The sequence below is a fragment of the Phyllostomus discolor genome, chromosome 1, assembly GCF_004126475.2.
Source record: "Phyllostomus discolor isolate MPI-MPIP mPhyDis1 chromosome 1, mPhyDis1.pri.v3, whole genome shotgun sequence".
Lineage (NCBI taxonomy): Eukaryota > Metazoa > Chordata > Mammalia > Chiroptera > Phyllostomidae > Phyllostomus > Phyllostomus discolor.
This window is the reverse complement of record NC_040903.2, coordinates 45,466,868-45,488,426: the sequence shown is the minus strand read 5'-3', so window position 1 is coordinate 45,488,426 and position 21,559 is coordinate 45,466,868. Positions and strand designations below refer to the sequence as shown.

Below are 21,559 nucleotides of genomic sequence, written 5' to 3'. Positions count from 1 at the left end.
TTCTTGTCCCAGAGCACCTAGCATGAAAGGTACTTAAACTCAGCCACTATTGCTCTCTATGTATTCAATTTTCAGTTGTTCTGAAGACTTTTGTCTTTTAATTATTCCCTACTCTTTTTCAACTCTGGGAGAAAGGATCTCAGGTAAGATCATGGGAACTTTTAGTTTTAAGGAAGGTAGAATAGCTACTATGATCAGGTGGAGACCCAAGAAAGTATAGTTTACACTGTCTTGTGTCTCTTCTTCTGGCATTTTAATAATCAGCTGGATAACCTCATTTTAAAATCTATTCCTATGTACAATGGATTTAAGGCTTTGAATTAATCAGTCATGCTGTCATTATAGATTGACAGCTTCTTATTCAGAGAGTTGTTGAATCTTAGATTTCAGAAGTACCCTAGATCATCCAGGTAAGTTTCCTACTCAGCTTAAAATCTCTGCCCACCCTCAGCCCCCATCCTAATTATTATAAAGTTTGTCTACTTATCAAGCCTGAAGTATTTCTTACCTCAGTTTCCCCACTATTTTTACCTCTGGTCTTAAACCAATGGAAAGAGGTTTATACTATCTTGTTTTGTCTTCAAATATTTGAGTCTGTAGTTGCCAGTCACCTATTCTGTATGTGAAACACCCTGTTCTTTTGATTGTTAGCTTGAGAGTGCCTTTTCCAAACCCTTCACCTGGCTTATTTCGAATACCCTCAGTATTCCTCCTAACATATATCTTAACTGTACTCTGACCATGAACGGGGGTACTATTATTGGGTCCCTGTTTACACATCTTATATTGGCCTCCTCTGCCCCTTTGCTGTTGAACTCTAATCAGTTAAACCCACTAGGGTTTTTAATAAAATAGTAAATAAAATGTTTTAACACGCAGAATAATTCCTGCACAAAAAAATGGGAAATCTAATAAAATGATATATAGAAAGAAAATAGGGGTTAGTGATCCCTTATTTTACAGATTATGAAGAATTGGAGCCCAGTGATAATATAGGTATAATTTTTTTCATATGATTTTTCCTTTCGGTATCTTTATAACGTTTGCTTTTTTACATTTGGAGTATATATTTACATGTGTGGATAGTCAGATGCACTTGCTAACACATGTTCTGCACAAGAGACAACGAGAGACATTATCCCTACCTGTCATGCTATTCCTTTTGGTTGATAACATGAATACATTGTGTATTCATACACAGTGAGCACCTGGCTGGTGCTCTTTGGTTTTGTTGTTGTTGTTGCTGTTGTTTTTTTCTGTGCACAGTGGAGGTTATTGGTATGTTAAAAGGATTTTTAACCAAAAAATATTGAGATGTAAAAAATAAACTTCATTTGATAAATTATTTCTCTATATCAAAAAAAATAGACATTTCTATCATCCTTGAAATGTGATGGTAGAAAATTTTGCAATTAAATACCAACATTAAATGGAAAAGCTTGTATCAATCAGAAATGTAAATGCTTCTGTTTTGAAACATAATGAAAATGAAATTTTGCCTTAACTGAAATGATCAATTATTATATAGCTTGAAATAATACCTTTTTATATAACAGATTATTCAATGTTGAATAAAAAAAATCAATTGATTTCCTTCCTTTCTAGGACATAATAAAGCCTACAGTGTACATAATCTTCAGTCTATCTTTGCATAGTAGAATTCAGAAAACTACAGAAATATGATTAGGGTTTTCTACTTTGTTGCTTAAGGGGCTCTTGTAAAATAAAATGGCCTCATGCCATTTTTTGGTCTCATTTTTATGTATAAGACAAAAAGGTTTTGTCACATAAGCCATCTAGTTTTTTGCCTATAAAAGCAAAAATGTGATGGACAGGAAGTCTATCTTAAATTACTCACTGCTTTATTCAAACAAAAAAAGTATTAGCTGATATGTAAACCAAAACACTATTTATTAACATTTGTTACTTCCCAGTTAAGTATTCCAGGATGTATTATTAATAGTATGAGCAAGGGGAGGAGTTATGATCTTAAACTATCCCTAACTTCTCTGTGCCTGATTTTGTAAAAGGAAGATGAAAATACCAGGACCTGTTGTCACAGTTATTTAGTATATTAAATGACATAATGGACGAAAGATTTGTGAATGGTCAGTAAGTACTTAAATGTTAAATATTTTTGGCTATCAGGGAATGCATATTAAGATACACTACATACCCACTAAATGGCTAAAATTATAAAGACTGATAGTACCAAATGTTGTCAAGGATGTGGAACAACTAGAACTCCCTCATGGTTGATGGGTATATAAGTAGTACAGCCATTTCAGGAAGAAGGTTGGGCATAAATAAACATACCCAGAAATTCTACTACTAGGTGGAACTTGTGAGCAATGAAAATATATTTCTACAAGAATGTCCATAGCAACTTTATTCAAAATTCAAAAACTAGAAATGGCAAAGTTATTCATCAGTTGGAGAGTAGATAAGCTATCCCATATTCATTTAATTGAATGGTACACAGTACACACAAATGACTATCAAATACTGTGACTTCATGTAAGTGAAGACCTAGGTAGATGAAATTAATCTGTGGGTGGAGTTGACTTGGCAGGGGCATGAGTAAATAACAGGGGTTTAAATTACATTAGGTTTATGAATGTTTCAGTGTTCAGTGAATGTACATTTAAGTTTTGAGCAATTATTGTTTCAGCTAAAAAATCTTACTTAAAATTTCACCTAAATAAAACTGAAAACAAATACATAATAGTCTAGTTAATGATACACATGTCTGTGTACTTAAAGAAAATTGCAGATGCCTGCAATTTACTTTGAGATGGAATGCATCAAAAAATGATGGATTAAAAAGTAATGGAGAAATATGTAAAAGAATAGTAGAATACTGTAGAATCTAGGCAACTTGTAAATGTAAATTTTTAAGCTTTTCTGTGTGTTTGAAAATTTTCATAACAAAATGAAAAGATGTGTTAGCTTTACTCCAAGTTTTGTTTTAAACATTTATTTATTTTTCTTCTTTTTTTAAGGTTTCATTTCATTAGTTTTAGAGAGAGGGGAAGGGAGGGAGAAAGAGAGGGTGAGAAACATCAGCTGCAACAGGGGACCTGGCCCACAATCCAGGCTGTGCCCCTGATTGGGAATGAAACCCATGACTTTTTGATTTGCGGGACAATGCCCAATCCATTGAACCACACCAGTCAGGGCTAAAGTTTTTTTATAAAAGTATTTTAGCCCTGGCTGGTGCTCAGTAGATTGAATGCTGGCCTGCAAACCAAAGGTTTGCTGTTTCTATTCCCAGACAGGGCACATGCTTGGGTTGTAGGCCAGGTCCCTGGTCTGGGAACAAGAGGCAACCACACATTGATGTTCCTCTCTGTCTGTTTCTCCCTCCCTTCCCCCGCCTCTAAAAATAAATAAATAAAATCTTTTTTTTAAAAAGCGTTTTCAAGACATTCACTTGTTCAAATGAAAAAATTGTATTTTATTTTACCACAATGTGGTGAAATAACACAAATATTATTTCCAAAATAGCATTGTAAAGCAGCAAATGGAGGCCAGATCTTTCATGAACACACTGCCAGTTCAACTTCTTGCTATCATCTGAGGCTGAGTTTGTGCAAAAGATGAGACTTTCCCTTCTTTTGTTATATGATAGAACAGAACAAAAAGAGAAATAAAAAATGTATACCTTGCAAATTGTCTCACTGTAAGAAGAAAACATGTTTTCCTTTTTTGTCTCCAGGTGGTGGAGCTATTGTTAGCTCGAGGTGCAAACAAAGAGCACAGGAATGTTTCTGATTACACACCTCTGAGCCTGGCTGCTTCTGGTGGCTATGTGAACATTATCAAAATATTACTAAATGCAGGAGCCGAAATTAATTCCAGGCAAGTTTTATTCTCTTTTAAAAGCCCCTTAAGAGTGTTATGTTAAAATATTTGTAGAACACTTATCTTTTTAAATGCCATATTTCAGAAATGCCTTCATTGCAAATTTAAAATGCAAATTGTTAGAGATTTTTAATTGCATTTAAAACTGTTGACAGAACTTGAAAAACCAGTTAGTCTATTTCTTATGGTACTAAAAGTAAACACATCTTTCTTAGGAGTTTTTATTAAACAAGTATGTACTTTAAAATGGATGTCCCTCTTAATCATAGCCTAATAACTGAATAATAATTTTTCAGCCCTAATCATTATTTTGAATGAGATGCAGAAAGTATTCTAGTTCTGGGTGGTAAAATATTCCTAATGGAGTGTTGGTATTATCTCAAAGACTTACTGCGGCTGAGAAAAATTATTTTAAATAATCCTCCAAGATATATAATCTTAAATCATATCCTGAAATCAAATTCTATAATGTCACCTAATTTTTCTGGGATATTTAAAATGTATATTTCCCTTTTGTTCTCCTCATACTTCCACCCCCAGAACTGGTAGCAAATTGGGCATTTCTCCTCTGATGTTAGCAGCTATGAATGGGCATACAGCAGCAGTTAAACTCCTGTTAGACATGGGCTCGGACATAAATGCTCAAATAGAAACCAATCGGAACACTGCCCTTACCTTAGCCTGCTTCCAAGGAAGAACTGAAGTGGTTAGTCTTCTGCTTGATAGAAAAGCAAATGTGGAACACAGAGCAAAGGTAAGAAAAAGTTTGAGATTTATACAGGATTTATTGGTGTGATACGGTGTAGAGTAACAATATGCTAAATATAATCTTAGTGTTTTCTAGTAACATTTTCTTATTAAACCATGTATGTTTAATCAGCAGTCACTCTGTATGACTCTTTCAAGCATTAACTCTTGAAAATACCTCAACAATAAATTTTATAGATAATAATGACATTAGGATTATCAGCTAAAAAATACGTATTTTATGAAAGAGAAGAGAGGAAACAGTCATTAAGTGCCAGTTACATGTAAACTGCTTATTACATCTTACAGATTTTTTTAACAACAAATTGATATTAGGTGGACTTGTCTTTTTTTTATTTTATTTTAATTGTTGTTCAAGTACAGTTTTCTGTCCTTTACTCCCACCCTAGCCCACCCACCCCTCCCTCCCCTCCTCCCTCCCCACCTCCCTCCCATTCCCCACCCTAGTTTTTGTCCATGTGTCCTTTATATTTGTTCTGTTCTTCTTTTAATAGATCGTACTATAACTCAAAGAGCTAGCAAGTGTCAGTGTTGAAATTTAGTTGCAAGTCTTTGTAACACCTATACTATATCGCTCCCCCAGATTGTTGTTCTTTAACATTTTAGCTTTTTCTGTTCTCTTACATGTTATTTTTATTCTTCACTGTCTTCACTGAATTTAGACGGGACTCACACCACTAATGGAAGCTGCCTCTGGTGGATATGCAGAGGTGGGCCGAGTACTTTTGGATAAAGGTGCTGATGTTAATGCCCCTCCAGTGCCCTCCTCGAGAGATACAGCTTTAACTATAGCAGCAGATAAAGGGCATTATAAATTCTGTGAGCTTCTCATTGGCAGGTATGATGTTAACACACCCTTGGTATGTGACCATGGTATTAACTAGTCATTACTGTTCTCTCTGGGCAAATATTTTTTTGCTCAGTTTGTACTGTTGAAAAGTCAAACATAGCCACTTTTATAAACTACATGTTTTATTTATTAAACCTACCTCTGTTATTTTCCACCCATTCAGAGCTATGCTACATTGCTTGATTTATTTTAACGCAATCTAGAAGTATTTTTTTTCCTTTTTTGTGTGTGTGTACATTTTGAAAATACTCTGACAAGCTGTCTGAACATCCAGCTATTGTCATCCATATTCACATCTTCCACAGAGTTTGAGTTTTGCAGAGAGTACTACTTCAAGTTCTAAAAGTCGGCAGTAATTTAAGTCTTCATTGTTGATTTTTTTTGTTCTTTATAGTAACTTGGACTTTAAATGACAAGTTCTCAGATGAGATCCAAGATAGTTTCTACTGTTAGTCACTTAGAAGTTGCCTGCCAGTTTTCCAAAGATACTTGCCTGTTTAATTGGATTTTCTGAAGACCTTTGTATGGTGTTCTAAACAGTAGTAATTGGTAGTAGTAGCTACTAACAATTACTGTTATTCACTATGAGTCTCATCTGTTATGATGCCTACTGAGTTTTAGACCTACATGTTATTCCGAAGCTAAAACAAATGCAGGAATACAAATAACCCAAAACAGATGCATTTGTCTCAGAGGATACTATTTGTGTCTCTAGGATACTGTTTATTTCACATTGATTACGATATTAGCAGGATGTACTTTTTATTTTTCACTAAATAGAATTTCAAATTTTCTCAGGATTTAAAATTCAGAATTATACTGTCATTTTTAAAATAAAAGGCAATTATTGCTATATGGTTAATTTTTAATTCAGTGGCTTTTAATTCAACAACTGGAAATTCTTATAATGTTATTTTGAGAGAAAAATGTATTTTAGTCCTTGAATATTAAACAGTATTTTTGTCATTTTCACCAATAGCTTTATTGATTTAAATAATATTAAACAGTTTTTATCTTTACAGAATATTTTCACAAGTTAATGGTTGAATTTTATTGTTAGCTGTTTTATTTTAAACAGTGATACCTGTTGTCATTCATTTAGGGGAGCTCACATTGACGTACGTAACAAGAAGGGGAACACTCCATTGTGGCTAGCTGCAAATGGTGGACACCTCGATGTGGTTCAGTTACTGGTGCAGGCAGGTGCAGATGTGGATGCAGCGGATAACCGCAAGATAACTCCTCTTATGGCAGCATTTAGAAAGGTAGGAGTCTTTTATCCTCATGCACATGATGCTTTTTTGTTAGTCTGTGAAATGCATAGTTTAGTGATCACTGAGGACTCATTTTAGGATTTAACAGCAGTGAGGGTAGCACTCTGTTGGCAGCATTGAAATGGCAGGTACAGGTATCACAAAAAGCTATTAATATAACCCATATTGGACATAAAAGCTAAACTTTTAAAAACTTGTTCTTAGTAGTATTTTTAGAATCTAGTTATAGTTTTAATCTTTCATAAAATGTAAATCCAATTAGGAGTAACTATTCAATAATTAGTTGTTTATTAATGTTTTCTTGTAGTAGCACAAGAGATAAAATTTTAACCTCCATTGATTTTTATATATTCACTTAAAAAAATACTTTATTTATTTTCAGAGAGGGGGAAGGGAGAAAGAGAGTGAGAGAAACACCTACGTGTGATTGCCTCACACGCCCCCTATTTGGGACCTGGCCCACAACCCATGCATGTGCCCTGACTAGGAATCAAACCTGTGACTCTTCGGTTTGCAGTCTGGTCCTCAATCCACTGAGCCACACCATCCAGGGCATATGTTCAAGTTTTATTAATGCTCAAAAGTGTTTGCATCATCATTGTTCTCATTTTTTTTACTTTGAAATCTTATTTTTTTTTTATTTTTATTGTTGTTCAATTACAGCTGTTCCCATTTTTCCCCCATTACTCTCCCCTGCTCTACTCACCCCCCACCTCCCACATTCAATCCTCCTCCCCAGTTGCCCATGACCATGGGTCCTCTATACATGTTCCTTGACTTGACCTTTCCCCTTCTCCCCTCCCACTATCCCCCTCCCCTCCTCCCTTCCCCTCTGATGACTGTCAGTTTGTTCTTTGTTTCCATGTATCTGGCTGTACTTTAAATTGATTTTTTTTATAATCAACTTTAATTACTAAGGAAAAAGGAATTAAATGAAAACCCAGCCACCAGTATTTAAAACTACTGAAAATCAAGTGTGCTAATTCAGAAATGGAAATAAATTTTGTGAAAGCAAGAGAAACTTTTTTGCTCTTTCTATACTGCATAGCATAGAGCTACATGTAAGTAATTTAATGATTTAGTTGATCTCTGAAATGCAGTTTCAGTTTGTTACTGGGAAAATGAGATAACATTTTGGGGATTATAATTGTGGGTTTTGTCATTCTGAGACATGCAGGTAGAACCCCTTGTATACCCCAAATTATTTTGTTGTATTGAAAATCTTCAGAAATTGCAAGAAATTGTCTCTTTTTGCTTATTTTTCTTTTTGATTTCACTCTCCCCTGGGTGTTACAGACTACCTAGCCACTGCCTGTCTTGCCTTAGCATTCAAACTTACCGTATTTTGCTGTGTGTAATTCGCACCCACGTTTTTGTGAGCATTATACACAGTGTTGTTATGCCCATGGTATCTGACCATTATACCCATGTATAACACACATCCTTATTTTTCTCTTCAAAATTTGGGCAAAAAAGTGTGCATTGTACACGGCAAAAGATGGTATCCTTTGTCACTGGTTACTTGCCAGCTAGTATGTCATTATCAAGTTAATCTTCCTAACCACTCTGCTATGTTAGTGCCATCTTCAAGAAACTTCCTGTCTTCTCAGTCTCTGGAATACTTTGAAATTCACTTTTAGTTTGTTATTCAAAGCTACCACACTCAAATGCTCTAAGAGCTCATCTCCCATTATGAGTCCCTAATATGGAAGGCCTTCTTGCTTGGTCTGTTCTTTGTCCCTGTGTCTCACATAATCTTTGTTCTCATCTCAGGAATGCCCACACCCCTCCTAACTTTTTCAGATTTACTCGTTTTTGGAAGTAGTTCATTTTTTAAAAAGATTTTATTTATTTGTTTAGAGAGCAGGGGAGGGAGGGAGAGAAATACCGATGTGTGAGAGAAACAATCAATTCATTACATCTCACATACCCCCTGTTGGGGACCTGTCCTGCAACCCAGTTATGAGCCCTGACCAGGAATCGAACCAGCGGCCTTTCAGTTTGCAAGCTGGTGTTCAGTCTACTGATGTTCAGCCACACCAGCCAAAGCTGGATGTAGTTTGAATCTCCCCTTTGACAAAACCTATTCCTATCCTATTTGAGCTCACAGTGAGATATCTAATCCCCTAAAAGTTGAAGTTTTATAATTTGTTAATATGTTCTTCATTCAGTTTGACAAATACATATCTTTATACTACTCTAATGTCTAACTTGCATATATCTTATCTTTCCAAATAGACTTAGCCACTTAAGAACAGTGCTTATCTTTTATACTCTCATATTCATTCTGTTATTTATTTTTTTAGTACCCACTGTGTACAACTGTAATGGTTGAGATATTACATTATACACAGTGCAACAGCTGTTGTTTTAAAATGTGTGATTTAATTAGGGAGGCAAGGCCTACACACAAACTCAGGTAGCTGTGGGTTGTCCCATATAAATAATTAAATACTATAGAAGTATTGGCAGGATATCAAAACATGATAGAAATGGCATTTGAGCTATTAATTAAGAGATAAAGGATAGTTTATCCTTTAGATAAATGAAGGGGATAGATGAAAAGGAATAGATGCAATTAAGGAAATATATTAAATATAAACAGCTGTTTTTCCAGACTGGCTAATTTATAGGTGTTGTAACAAAGCAGCAAGTAGGGTAGATTAGAGAAAGTGGAAAGCCTTTTAAATGCTGAACTTTATAAAAACTGAAGATTTTGAACTTAGATGGTGAACTATGTTACAGTGAATAATATCACAGTTAATGCTTTAAGAAAGTGTTTTTTATTTATTTCACACTACCTAGTACAATACCGTGCATTCAGTTTTTATCTGAAAGAAAGAACAAAATTGTTATTTCTACTCCTTCAGTGCTTGGAATAGAACACTTAGAATAGAAATGAGAGGTGGTTCATTTCTACTGAATTAGCTGGGGGAAAAAAGATGAGTTGTAGGTGTTGTTTTTTGTTTTGTTTTCTTTTTTCAGGCATGTCCCCATTTCTTCATACTCATTTTGGTTTTTTTGTTTTATTCAGAGTGATACAGTTTTTAAGTCAGGTTATTCTGTAATGTTTTGGAGAGTGGGAAAAGAAAGGACAACGTAGATTAGAAACAAAGCCTCTTTTTTCACTTACAGTGCAAAAAATTCCCAATTAAGTCTTTGTTGCACTAATGCCAGAAGAATCTTAGTTAAGTCAGACTGTAGAATTACTGAATTCTGTTAGAATCTGTTTTAAATCTGACAATATCTGTTTTTTAGGGTCATGTGAAGGTGGTGCGCTATTTAGTCAAAGAAGTCAATCAGTTTCCATCAGATTCTGAATGCATGAGATACATAGCAACCATCACTGATAAGGTAATAAATTGATCAGATTCACCCTACTATATGAGCTAGGAATATCATTTGGTTTTATATACATATATCTCACACTAAGAAAAAAAATCTTAGTTTGAGCAGTAATGTGTGGTATATAGCAAGTTTCATTTATCTAGTATTGGGGAATGGAGTATGCTATTTAAGAGATGCAGCATTATTTACCTATGTAATGAAACAGTAAATATTTTCTGTGATAGGTTTACTTTTATCTTTTTAAATAGTACTAAACTAATTTAATTTTATCTAAACACTAAACAGTCTAAAGCAAATGTTATTATTCATTAGTGCTATATATGTTTATAATCTATATGTTTATCCAGATTGATAATATATTTCAAAAGAAGCCCAAATGATATTTTTTAGTGCCTAAACAAAAATGAACATAGTACTTTTAATTGTAGGAAGAAAACTTTAATGTCTTCAATGTAATACAAAAGTTGGAGTAACTGTCAGCTTAAGAATGAACTGATTATGATTTTTGCAGAAAAATAGGGAAGATAAATTATATTCCTATTAGAAATCTAATTGAGATATTCCTTTTATGGCATTTTGATTTTGAGCTTATAAGACATGCTCTGAAAATCTAAAGAGGTCAACAAATATAAAAATGTCTTACATTTTCTCAGCAGGTGTTACTCAATAGTAAGCAACTTTTCCCCACAGGGTTTTTTTTTTTTTTTAATCTTCAGAGGATATGTTTATTGGTTTTAGATAGGAAGGGGGTGAGGGTGGGGAGGAGGGAAGAGAGAGATAAGAGAGAAACTTTGGTCAGGTGCCTCTGGTACATAGAACCTGCAACCTTTTGGTGTATGGGATGATGCTGCAACTGAGCCGCCTGGCCAGAGCCCCATAGGCTTTATTTAATGTCAGTAAGTCACTGTCTTGCTGCCACTATTACTCTAATGATAACATTCCTGGATACCCCTAGGTTTTTTTGAAGATTAAAAGTAAGCATTTTTTTCTTAATGGGGAAATAACCCTTTCCTGTGAAAAACAATGTTGTCCTATCACAGAGAATGAAATCACTAAGAAAATATATAATACCTGCATCTATTACTTTTTATGAGTGATTCTCGCACATGAAGTTATAGCAACAAAGCTGAAATATGTGACAATTCTTGTCAGTTAGGTACTTCAAAAATTGTTAAATCTTTTTTTTTTTTGACATTCATTGTTTTCCCCTTAAACCCATTCGTTAACCAGCCGACATAAATTGTTACCGTTCTGTTTGCTGTGTGATTTCTTATATTCAGATTATAGGAGTAAGTAACTTTAGGTTCCAAAGTACCAGTCAAATTAGTATTATTTTGAAGAAGAGTAGAAGCTCTTTGTTTTTATATTTTTAAAAATATGTTTCTATTTTCTTCTTTGCCACTGATCTTACAGTTTATGTTTGTTTATTCAAGTACTTAATATCTTCGTGTTTTCAGGAATCTCTCTAAACGTGAGCTGTTTTTTTTGAGGCTGGAAACATCTTTTTTTATTTTAGGAGATGCTGAAGAAGTGTCATCTTTGTATGGAATCAATAGTACAAGCCAAAGATAGACAGGCTGCTGAAGCAAACAAAAATGCCAGCATTTTATTAGAGGAGTTAGACTTGGAAAAGGTAATGATAACCTTTACATGTAAAAATACATATTTTTTTCTTCCTGCTCCCCCGACATTTGTAATCTATTCTTTTCTGTTTTGCTTCATGTTGTTGTTGCTTTTGCTTTAAATTATGTACATGGATTTCTCTCTAAATTTGGCTCAAGCAGTAGAAATAATTTTGAGTATTTAAATATCATTAAAAGAATTTTCTTTGTAACAAATTAACAAAATTTGATTACAGGAATTGCATTAATCTGGAAGTTAGAAATTCTACCCTCTAGTGCTCAATATTAGTTTTATCCCAACTAATGAGCTCTTAATCCCCATCCAAATCTGGATTTCATTCCTCTTAGACCTTGTAATTTGTTGATAACAGTTTACTAGAAGGACCAAATATTCAGCTAAGGCATAACCAACTAGTGAAATTCCACCACTTGGTGGAATGTTTAATAAGTACATTTTTAAATGGATGAATTCCCTTGTACTCTTCTTTTTCAGGCAGACTACAGCATCATTTTCATCTGTTCCCAAGGGGAACAGCATATACCAAACAACATACAGTTTGGATAGTCCCATAGCTTCTTCTTTACTCCCCTTCCTGTCACTCACTGTGTCTTCAAGTGAATAATAAAAATAGTAATCATGCAGGAAAAGAATCGGTTGGCTTTGAATATTATGGAATACATATTCTACCACATTTTATCTATAAAAAGGTTAAAATGTTGTACAATTTAATATATACAGTTTAAATTTATAAAGGATATAATGATAATTATCATACAACCTTTTGTATTTGAGTCAGGTCCATTTTTTACCATTATATTTGTTGACTTTGTTAAGCTAATAATGTATTATTTCATTTTTTCATCTTGCATAAACACTTTATTCTAGTTTAAATGTGAAAATACACTGATATTTTCTGGAAAATATATTTAATATTGGAGATTTCTTCATTTAAAAAATTTCTGATATGCATTCTGATCAAGCAAAATTAGCTTTTTTGGCCATTTTGAGTTATTTTTTTAAAGGAGCACATTGGGAGCACTTATTGTTGTAAGCAGTGTAACTGTTACTTTACCTACTTTCACATTTGTTTTCACCTGATATTTACTTAATGCCTAATAAATACCAGGTAATATAATAGGGCCAAGTATGCAAGAATATATATTATTTAGTCTTCTCAGTAAAAATATTATTACCTTAATATTACAGGTGGAGAGGTTGGCTAACTTACCTGAGCTAGGTTAGGATTTGAACCAAGTGTTTTTTTTTGTTTTGTTTTGTTTTTTAATTGTACATTTCCTGGTACCCTCCCCTCCCATAATTGAAGTTAACCTACCTCTTAGTTCTTTATTCATAAAGTATTATGACATCCTCTTTTTTAATTACTGTCTTATTTTTAAACGTTAGAATCTCTAAGTAAGTTATTTATTTTGCATTTTTATGAATCTAAAAAACATGTTTTCTATAGCTGAACATAGATACCATTATTAAATAAAATCTTTATTTTCTCATAATTTTGATGTTTATAAATTACATTAAATACACAAAATTCATTGCAAACCTGTGAGTTACAAAGTAGGGAGCACTTTTTAGGAGATACTCTATTAAGGAGGTCTGTTCTCAGTCAACTTCATTGATTTCTTTTTATTACAATAATGTGTTCAGGTTAAACTGTGAAATATGCAAAAATAAAAGAAAAATACAATGTCATCATTGTGAGTTAACTAAAGTTATAAACCTTGTATGGTAACTAAAGTTCTCACCTCTACAATGACCAGTGAAGCCCCTTAAGACCGTACATGGTATGTCCATCCACACTGTTCCTTACATGTTTCTCATCTTATTTTTTTTAATTCTTTCTTTTGGTCACTTTGTTCCATCCATACTGATCAACCTTTCTTTGCTCTTGCTGTGCTTTTCCCCTTGAAGTCCCATGCAGATGCTCCATATTTTATTCTCCCTTCCACAAACACTCTTCCTGTTCTTCTTCCTTATTTATTTTTACTTTCTAACATTCTAAATACTGTATTTTATTTAGTTATCTTATTTATCTCGCTTTACCACTCTTAATACTTGCCTTTCCCCCTCTCAGTAACTGGTGGGTATTTTCAGTTGATAGTGATTTAAATGACTGCAGAATATACTCCATAATAAGTTTACATTTTGGTCCTTTTATTTTTACAGGGTAAGCCTATTCACTTGGGCCAATATATTTCAAAGTTGATACTTTCAGAATACTTTCTTAACTACCATCAGCAATATGAGTGTCAGTCAGTGACTTGAATTCTTGCAACATTTCTTACCTTGATGTTCATGGTTTCAAGAAACTCAGATTTAAAGCAAGTCAAATGCAACTTTCAAATATCATTACACATTTTTCATAATATTAAAACTCATAAAGGTGATAAGTAATTTTTAATTATAAATTAATTAGACATAAGTGGATTGTTCCACATGTACTGATACTTTATAAACAGTTTTGAATTGGGGTGGTACATAGATAGAATCTATACAGGAGGTTCTGTAATTTCAGTATTTCTATTTGAAAAATTACCAGATTGGGATCTGATAGGGTGTAGTTCACTATTTTAGCTATGATTTACATCTAGGAAAATACACTTTTTTGCCTTTTGAGAGATGGTACATTCGTCAGGTTCCACTATTTCTGATTAAGAAACACCACTGGGGTTGGTTTTGTGTCTGGTCTCAATTGATGTTCTTCCTGGGAAACTTACTGCTTATATAAAAATGCTTTTTTGATCCGGTTAATTTGAAAGTTTTGCTTAATAGGATTTCCAAAATTGCTGCTGGGAATGCTTCCCCTTTTATTTATCAGATTCATTCCCTTATCACTATTCAGTAAACATTTACTTACGGAGGATTTACTGTGTGGTAGAGTCTCTACTCTGGAGCAGTTTATCTGGTTAAACCATGGAATTTTCAGTCAATTCCTTTTTCACTTAGGGCATCAACAGCTAGATTATGTTCTTGGCAGTTAGAACCCTTAGTGGATGTTGTTGGTTTTCATTTTTGATATGCTTCACCCTTCCACTTTACTACTTATGCTCTTCCTACCTTTTTCTTTTGTAAGCGTTTATAACCTTTTAGGGAGCACTGTAAAAATTCCAAATAGGCATTTTCATTTGGGGTATTTTTGCCATCACCATAATCTCAATTTTGTATATTTAATTCTCTGATTAAATTTCCTATCTTTTCAGCTTTACTCCCTTTAGAATTCTTCCTCCAACAGTCCTGGCAACACTCTGCTCACCAATGAAATGTAGGATCCATTTAGTCTTCCACCCTTCACTGTTCCGTACTCTTTCCTTTCTCCTCTTTTTCATTTGTACCCCAGTAACTAAATGTGTGTACAAGGGGGAAAAAAATCAACCTCAGTGACTAATTGTATTTAAACGTGTGACAATAAACCATGTGTTTCTCTAGTTTAATCCATTCTCCCAGCCACGTACACCACCGTTTAATACTTTCTCCTTTCACCTCTGATGTCTCCTTCACCCTCAGTTGATCACCTAGCATTCTACATCATTGCAAAAACTGAAGAATCAGAAAACCGCCAAGACTTTTCCTACCTCATCTACCCACTCATCAATCTTCGTACCCTTATACTTTCTATCAGTTACTAAATAAACTTTTTGTAACCATTTGTGAACTAGCATCTGGTCCCCCTTACTCAAAACAGTGCTGTAACAATTCTCTTTTCTTCTGTATCGTTTATCCCCCTCTCCTGGATTATTGTCATCATCATACAAATGTATTTCTCCCATTTAAAAAAAAAACATTTGATTCTTCCAACCCCCACTTTCCCCCATTTTCAGCTACAGACCTGTTTCTTTACTGTCCTTTGTATCAGTCCCCTTGGCTATTTTGCCTAACTTCAACTCTTTTTTTTTTAATGTACTCCTTCCAGCTTCTCACTCCCACTCTCACTCCACCTGAACTATACTTTGATGGTCTCTGGTGACTTTGATGTAGCTAAATCCAATAATAAGTTCTCTGTCCTTATTGTGCTAAGCCTGGTAACACCTGACACACTCTCTTCACTTGGCCTTTGTAACACTACATGTTTTTAGTTTTTCTACTACCTCTTCTGTGTCTCTTTTGCTAGTTCTTCCTTGTCTCCCCTCTTAGTTGGTGAGCCCCTTAGCTCATTACATGATGTACTTCTTTATCCACTGGTCATCTCATCCTGCTTCTTAGCTTTAAATATATACCAGTTAGTCCCAAATTTATATTAGCCCAGATACCTTCCCTAAATACTAGTCTCATATATTGAGCTTGCTACTCAACATGTAAATTTGAATACCTAACTAGACTTCTCATACTTGTGACCAAATGTGAACTCCAGGTCTTCACCCATCCCAAACCCTCAACCCTCTCTTGTTGAGGGTTCAGGGTAAAACCTTGAAGTCCTCTCTGTCCTCCAGTGTGTTGGAAAAATCTTGTTTCCTTTGTCTTAGAACTATACTTAGAATCTTAATCACCTTTGATCACCTCTCACCCTGGTTGAAGTTGTTAATATCATCTCTTACATGTATGACCCCAGTAGTTATTTAACTGATCACCCTGATTCCATTATTGCTCTCTACTCTGTTTAGCACTAGAATGATCCTCTTACATTATTTAAATCAGTCCATCTTCTGCTCAAAACCCTCAGAATAAAAATATAAAGTCTTTAAAATGCCCTGCCAGGTATACAAGATGCCCGATACTCTTGAGAATTGTTTTCTATTGTGAGCTACACTGGTGTACTTGAACATTGCAGACCCACCTGAAAAAGCTTCCAGTTTATGTACTGGCTGTTTTCTTTGTCTGAAATATTTCATACCTTTTAGATGTTTGCATAAAACTTCACTTTCATGAAGTTTACACAGATCACCCAGTTTAAAATCAAAACCCTTTATCTGTATGTACACACTTGTCTTCCCCTGCTCTTGTATTCCTGTTTGACAATGTACATAACACCTCTTTAAAAACTATATACAGTTGGCAGGTTTGGAATATATAAATTTAGGTGCTGTGGATCAAGCACATTTGTTGGGGGAAATGTTATGTTGTTGCTCACCTGTACTTATAGTTAGACCTAGCATGGTTGCATCTGTATCAAATGTGTACAGGCTTTTTTTCTTGTCATTATTTCCTAAAAATTACAGTGTAACAACTATTTATATAACATTTATAGTATATTAAATATTATAAGTCTTCTACAAATGCTTTAAAGATTTTATTTATTTAGCTTTAGAGAGAGGAGAATGAATGGAGAGAGAAAGAAAGGGAGAGAAACATTGATGTGTGAGAGATAAATCTATCGAGTTGCTTCTCACACGCCCTCAACTGGGGACCTGGCCCATAACCCAAGCGTGTGCCCTGACTGGAAATCGAACCTGCGACCTTCCTGTTCCAAGGCTGGTGCTCAATCCACTGAGCTACACCAGCCAGGGTCTAGAGATGATTTAAAGTATACAGGAGGATGTGTGTAGGTTATGCACAAATACTAAGCCATTTTATGTAAGGGTCTTAAGCATCCTCAGGTTTGTTACCTGCAGTGAAGGAGGGGGGAATGGTCCTTGAACCAATCCCCAAATGAATACTGAGGGATAGCTGTAATGCGTTTATTAAGATTATCATCTGTGTGCCTCCCAAACCCCCAACTAAATGTTAGTAGCTTCCGCAGCTTCATGAGTGCAGGGATATTTTTGTCTAGTTAACTAAAGAGCTTTAAGAGACTAGAACCATGCTTGTTATATGACAAGTTATCAATAAATTTTTGTTCGATTCTGCTCCTTTTTGATATATTTTCTGTCGATATCACTGCCCATTATTCAGAAATGAAATCTTGATGTAACTTTCAGCTTCTCACTTATCTTCCTTACCATTCCCTACATCTATGAAATCAGTGTCATCATCATCAATTTAACTGAGCTTTGACAGTCTCTGTAAGAGCCTCTGTTCCTTCCCCTTGAGTCATCCCTTCTTGCTATTGTGGTAGGCTTCTGAACAGTCTCCCTTTTAGATAAATGTCTTTGCCTCTGTCACCTTTTCTCTTCAGTCGAATACTTCTTTGTTCCAGTGTAACTTTTCCACAGTTCCCTAAGTTTTCTAACACAAAAGTGGGAATACTTACTCCTTCTTCAGAAACCTTCAGTTTCTTTAGTCTGCATGGAAAATTCCAAACATTCAGATCCTCCTACCTTAATTTTCTGGGTTCATCACATGATTTTCTATTCCTCACATGTCTCTTTCACTTTCATAGATCTACATTTGTGCAGATGGTGTTTCTTCAGTCGGGACTACCCCTTCCTAAATCCTTAAATTCCATTTTAAAAATCTTACCTGTCAAACGGTATTTTGTTCCTGAACCCTCAATTAAAAAATACCTGTTGGGTTGGTGCCCTTTCCTTTTCCATAGTGAGGTTATTGTGCCTCACTTGACTCTTCGAAGCCTCTTCCCTCCCCCACATACACTCCCAGTTCCCCAGTAAGTGAAATGAGGCACAGGTAAGTCAATTTTAGGATGTAGACTGAATTTCTTTTTATTATTGCATTTTTCTATTACTGTTTAGTCCCCTTATACCGTCCTCTCCCCGCAATCACCATACTGTTGCCATGTCCATGAGTCCTTTTCCCTTTTTGTTTAATCCCTCCACCTCCTACCGCCCCCTGCCCTTAGCTGTCATCTGATCTCCATCTATGAATCTGTCTCTGTTTTGCTTGTAGTTTAGATTCCACATATGAGTGAAATTATTTGGTATTTATCTTTCTATGACTGGTGTGTTTCACTTAGCATAATGTTCTCCAGGTCCATCCATACTGTTGCAAAGGGTAAAATTCTTTTCTTTTTTATGACTGAGTAGCATTCCATTGTGTATATGTCCCATAGTTGTTTTATCCACTCATCTACTGATGCACACTTGGGCTGCTTCCATATCCTGGCTATTGTAAATAATGTTGCAATGAACATAGGGTGCTTATGTTCATTAGTGTTTTGGGTTCCTTCAGATATATTTTCAGAATTATGGTCGCTGGACCAAAAGGCAGATCCATTTATAATTTTTTGAGGTATCTCCATACTGCTTTCCACAGTGGTTGCACCAACTCCTACCAGCGGTGCAAAAGGGTTCCCATTTTTCCACATCCTCACCAGCACTTGTTTGTTGATTTATTGATGGTAGCCTTTCTGACGGGTGTGGAGTGATATGTCATTGTAGTTTAATTTGCATTTCTTTGATGATTAGTGATGTTGAGCATCTTTTTATATGTCTGTTGGCCATCTATATGTTCTCCTTGGAGAAGTGTCCATTTATGCTCTTGCCCACTTTTTAATTGGATTCTTTAGGGGTTTGATGTTGAGTTTTGTAAGTTCTTTATAAATTTTGGATATTAATCCTCTATCAGATATATTGACAAGTATGTTCTTTCATACTGTGGGTTGTCTTTTTATTTTGTTGATGGTCTCCTTCACTGTGCAAAAACTTTTTAGTTTGATGTAGTCACATTTATTTATTTTTTCTTCCATTTCCTTGAATTTCTTACCCAATTTTTTTTTTTTACCTTCAGACTTATTTGAATCTTAATGGTTTAGTTATTGTATTTTCACCTCTTCTCTTTGGGATCTTGTACCAGTAATTACCATGTCCCCCATACTCCTTTATCTTGAGTGTCTATTTCATTAACTACTACCCTCTGCCTACAACTTAATCAAGGTAACTATCCTAATGAAACTTCACCTCAAACTTAGTATTTTATTTGGATCTCCAAATATTTTAAGGAATAATCTTATTGACTCTACTTTTTATATTTTTAAAAATAAAAAGGATCCTCAATCCAGGATTATTTGCCTGGTCCCCCACTATTTTAGTGAACTATGGCAAAGATCGCCAATGGCATCTTCACTGCCAAATTCTGTTAACCTCTTTTCAGTTCTTACTGATAACTTTGTGAGACTTACCAATGTTGATTTGCCTTCCTTCATGAAGCTCTTTTCCCATTGAAGCCACTTTCTCCTCTTTGTCTTCTTGTGCCAGATTAGGCCTTTCTAAAGTCTCATGTACTTTTCTTTTTAAATAGTGGATATTTGTTCCCCCTTTACACACACATAAATATACACATGCATAGTTGATAACTTTTCCTTTTGGTAATTTCATTTAATTCATTAGATTCAGCTACCATCTGCAAATACCTCTTAAGTTGGTATCTGTCTTGTCTAATTCTTAGTTTTAGAGACCTCCTTGTAGGTCCTTTTGCAGCCATTGAGATCTCTCTTCCAAAAAAGTATTTCACTAGGACCTCTGAATTTTTGCCCCATTTTTTAGTGAGTCTCAAAGGGTTAGTAAGATTCGTGAGATTATCAAAATACTAGTCTTAGAACTTCAAATGAGAAACAAAAGAGTAAATTCCTAGCCCTTATGGCTGATCTCTTAAGTTTGATATCTAGCGTCTTCCTGTTGCCAAAGGGCCAACTTCTACTGAACCCTGTAAAGCCTGAAACATTAGCACACCTGAGGCACAGCCATGCCCCACACTAAGACCTACCCACTCCAGAACATCACTCCCACCCACACAGGCCATATGGTCTTAGATGGAAGCCTACTTTCTGATTTAAACTTTTCTATTTTAAAAAAGTCTTCCTCTCCTTTGAATACTGATCACAGTTACCTCTTGCCACTGGACAAATTTAAAAATCCAGCCAAATCAAAAACCCATTCTGGCTGAGTACAAAGTCTTGAACTTCCCCCATAGCTATTTTGATCCCCCATAGCTATTTACTGTACTTTTCTCAAGACTTCTCTGTTCATACAGACAAAATATAGATTAAAATATTTATCCCTAATTCTGAATTATATCTATAGCGTCAGTTGCTTTGAAAATAATTTTCTGGCACACCACCCCGACTTTTATTCCTTCTTCCCCTGACACTCACCTATTCATTCCATCAGAGTCAGAGCAAGACAGAACAAGCACGGCCTCCCTCACTGGGTGGGGCTCAGGAAACACTTTTCCTGAGGGCTGGTAGGTAGCTGTTAAAAAAGCAAGTTTCTTTTTAATGAGCTGAGGTACACATGCTCAGTTTCTTCTTTTAAAAACACCCCCAGTCATATGTTATTCTTCCTCCCTTGCAGTGAACTAGGAAGTAAAGGTCACCAAAAAATTACCATTTTTTTCCCAGTCCTATGAAAAGTCAAAAGCTCTTTTCTTCATCTTCAGACCTGAGCTTGTGTACTTCCAGAGGACCAGCAAAAATTTCTAGGGGGTACTAGTAGGACAATTTCTAGAACTTGAACTTTCATTTGTAGTCTTTCCTGAAGTCTTAACTGCCTGAGTTTGTGATTTTCCTTAAACAAATGGGGCATTGCCCCAGGATATAAAAACTTCAAAAGTGGACAAAACCTTTCAGGCACCTAAAAGGGATGATTTGAAAAGGCAGGAGGAGTATCTAGCAAAAGACTTTAAAAAAATGAAGTCAGACATTTTACAATGAAAAATAAGTCAATTTTTTAAGATTTTTTATTTATTTATTTTTAGAGAGGGAAGGGAGGGAGAAGGGGGAGAGAGAAAGAGGGAGGGAGGGAGGGAGGGAGGGAGAGAATATGCCTGGTTCGCAGCCGGTGCTCAATCCACTGAGCTATGCCAGCCAGGGCTAAATTTTTTTTTTAAAGACTTTATTTATTTTTAGAGAAAAGGGAAGAGAGGAAGAAAAACAATGGTGAGAGAGAAACATGAGTCCATTGCCTCTCATAGGTGCCCTGACCTGGGACTGAACCTCAGCCTATTCCCGGACCAGGAATGGCATCAGTGACCTTCCGCTTTGTGGAGCAAA

At 35.1% G+C, this 21,559-nt stretch overlaps 1 protein-coding gene across 9 annotated transcripts in view; it reads left to right on the top strand.

Annotated features, from left to right (window-relative positions):
• The window catches only part of ANKRD17 (ankyrin repeat domain 17), a 156,093-nt gene that overhangs the window by 104,786 nt on the left and 29,748 nt on the right, over positions 1 to 21,559 (top strand). For all 9 annotated transcript variants that reach the window (XM_036021926.1, XM_028507738.2, XM_036021904.1 and 6 more), the window contains 6 exons: positions 3,719 to 3,861; positions 4,405 to 4,618; positions 5,295 to 5,470; positions 6,585 to 6,747; positions 10,015 to 10,110; positions 11,621 to 11,737. In XM_036021926.1, coding sequence (XP_035877819.1) covers positions 3,719 to 3,861; positions 4,405 to 4,618; positions 5,295 to 5,470; positions 6,585 to 6,747; positions 10,015 to 10,110; positions 11,621 to 11,737 — 909 coding nt within the window. The remainder of the gene's footprint in view (positions 1 to 3,718; positions 3,862 to 4,404; positions 4,619 to 5,294; positions 5,471 to 6,584; positions 6,748 to 10,014; positions 10,111 to 11,620; positions 11,738 to 21,559) is intronic.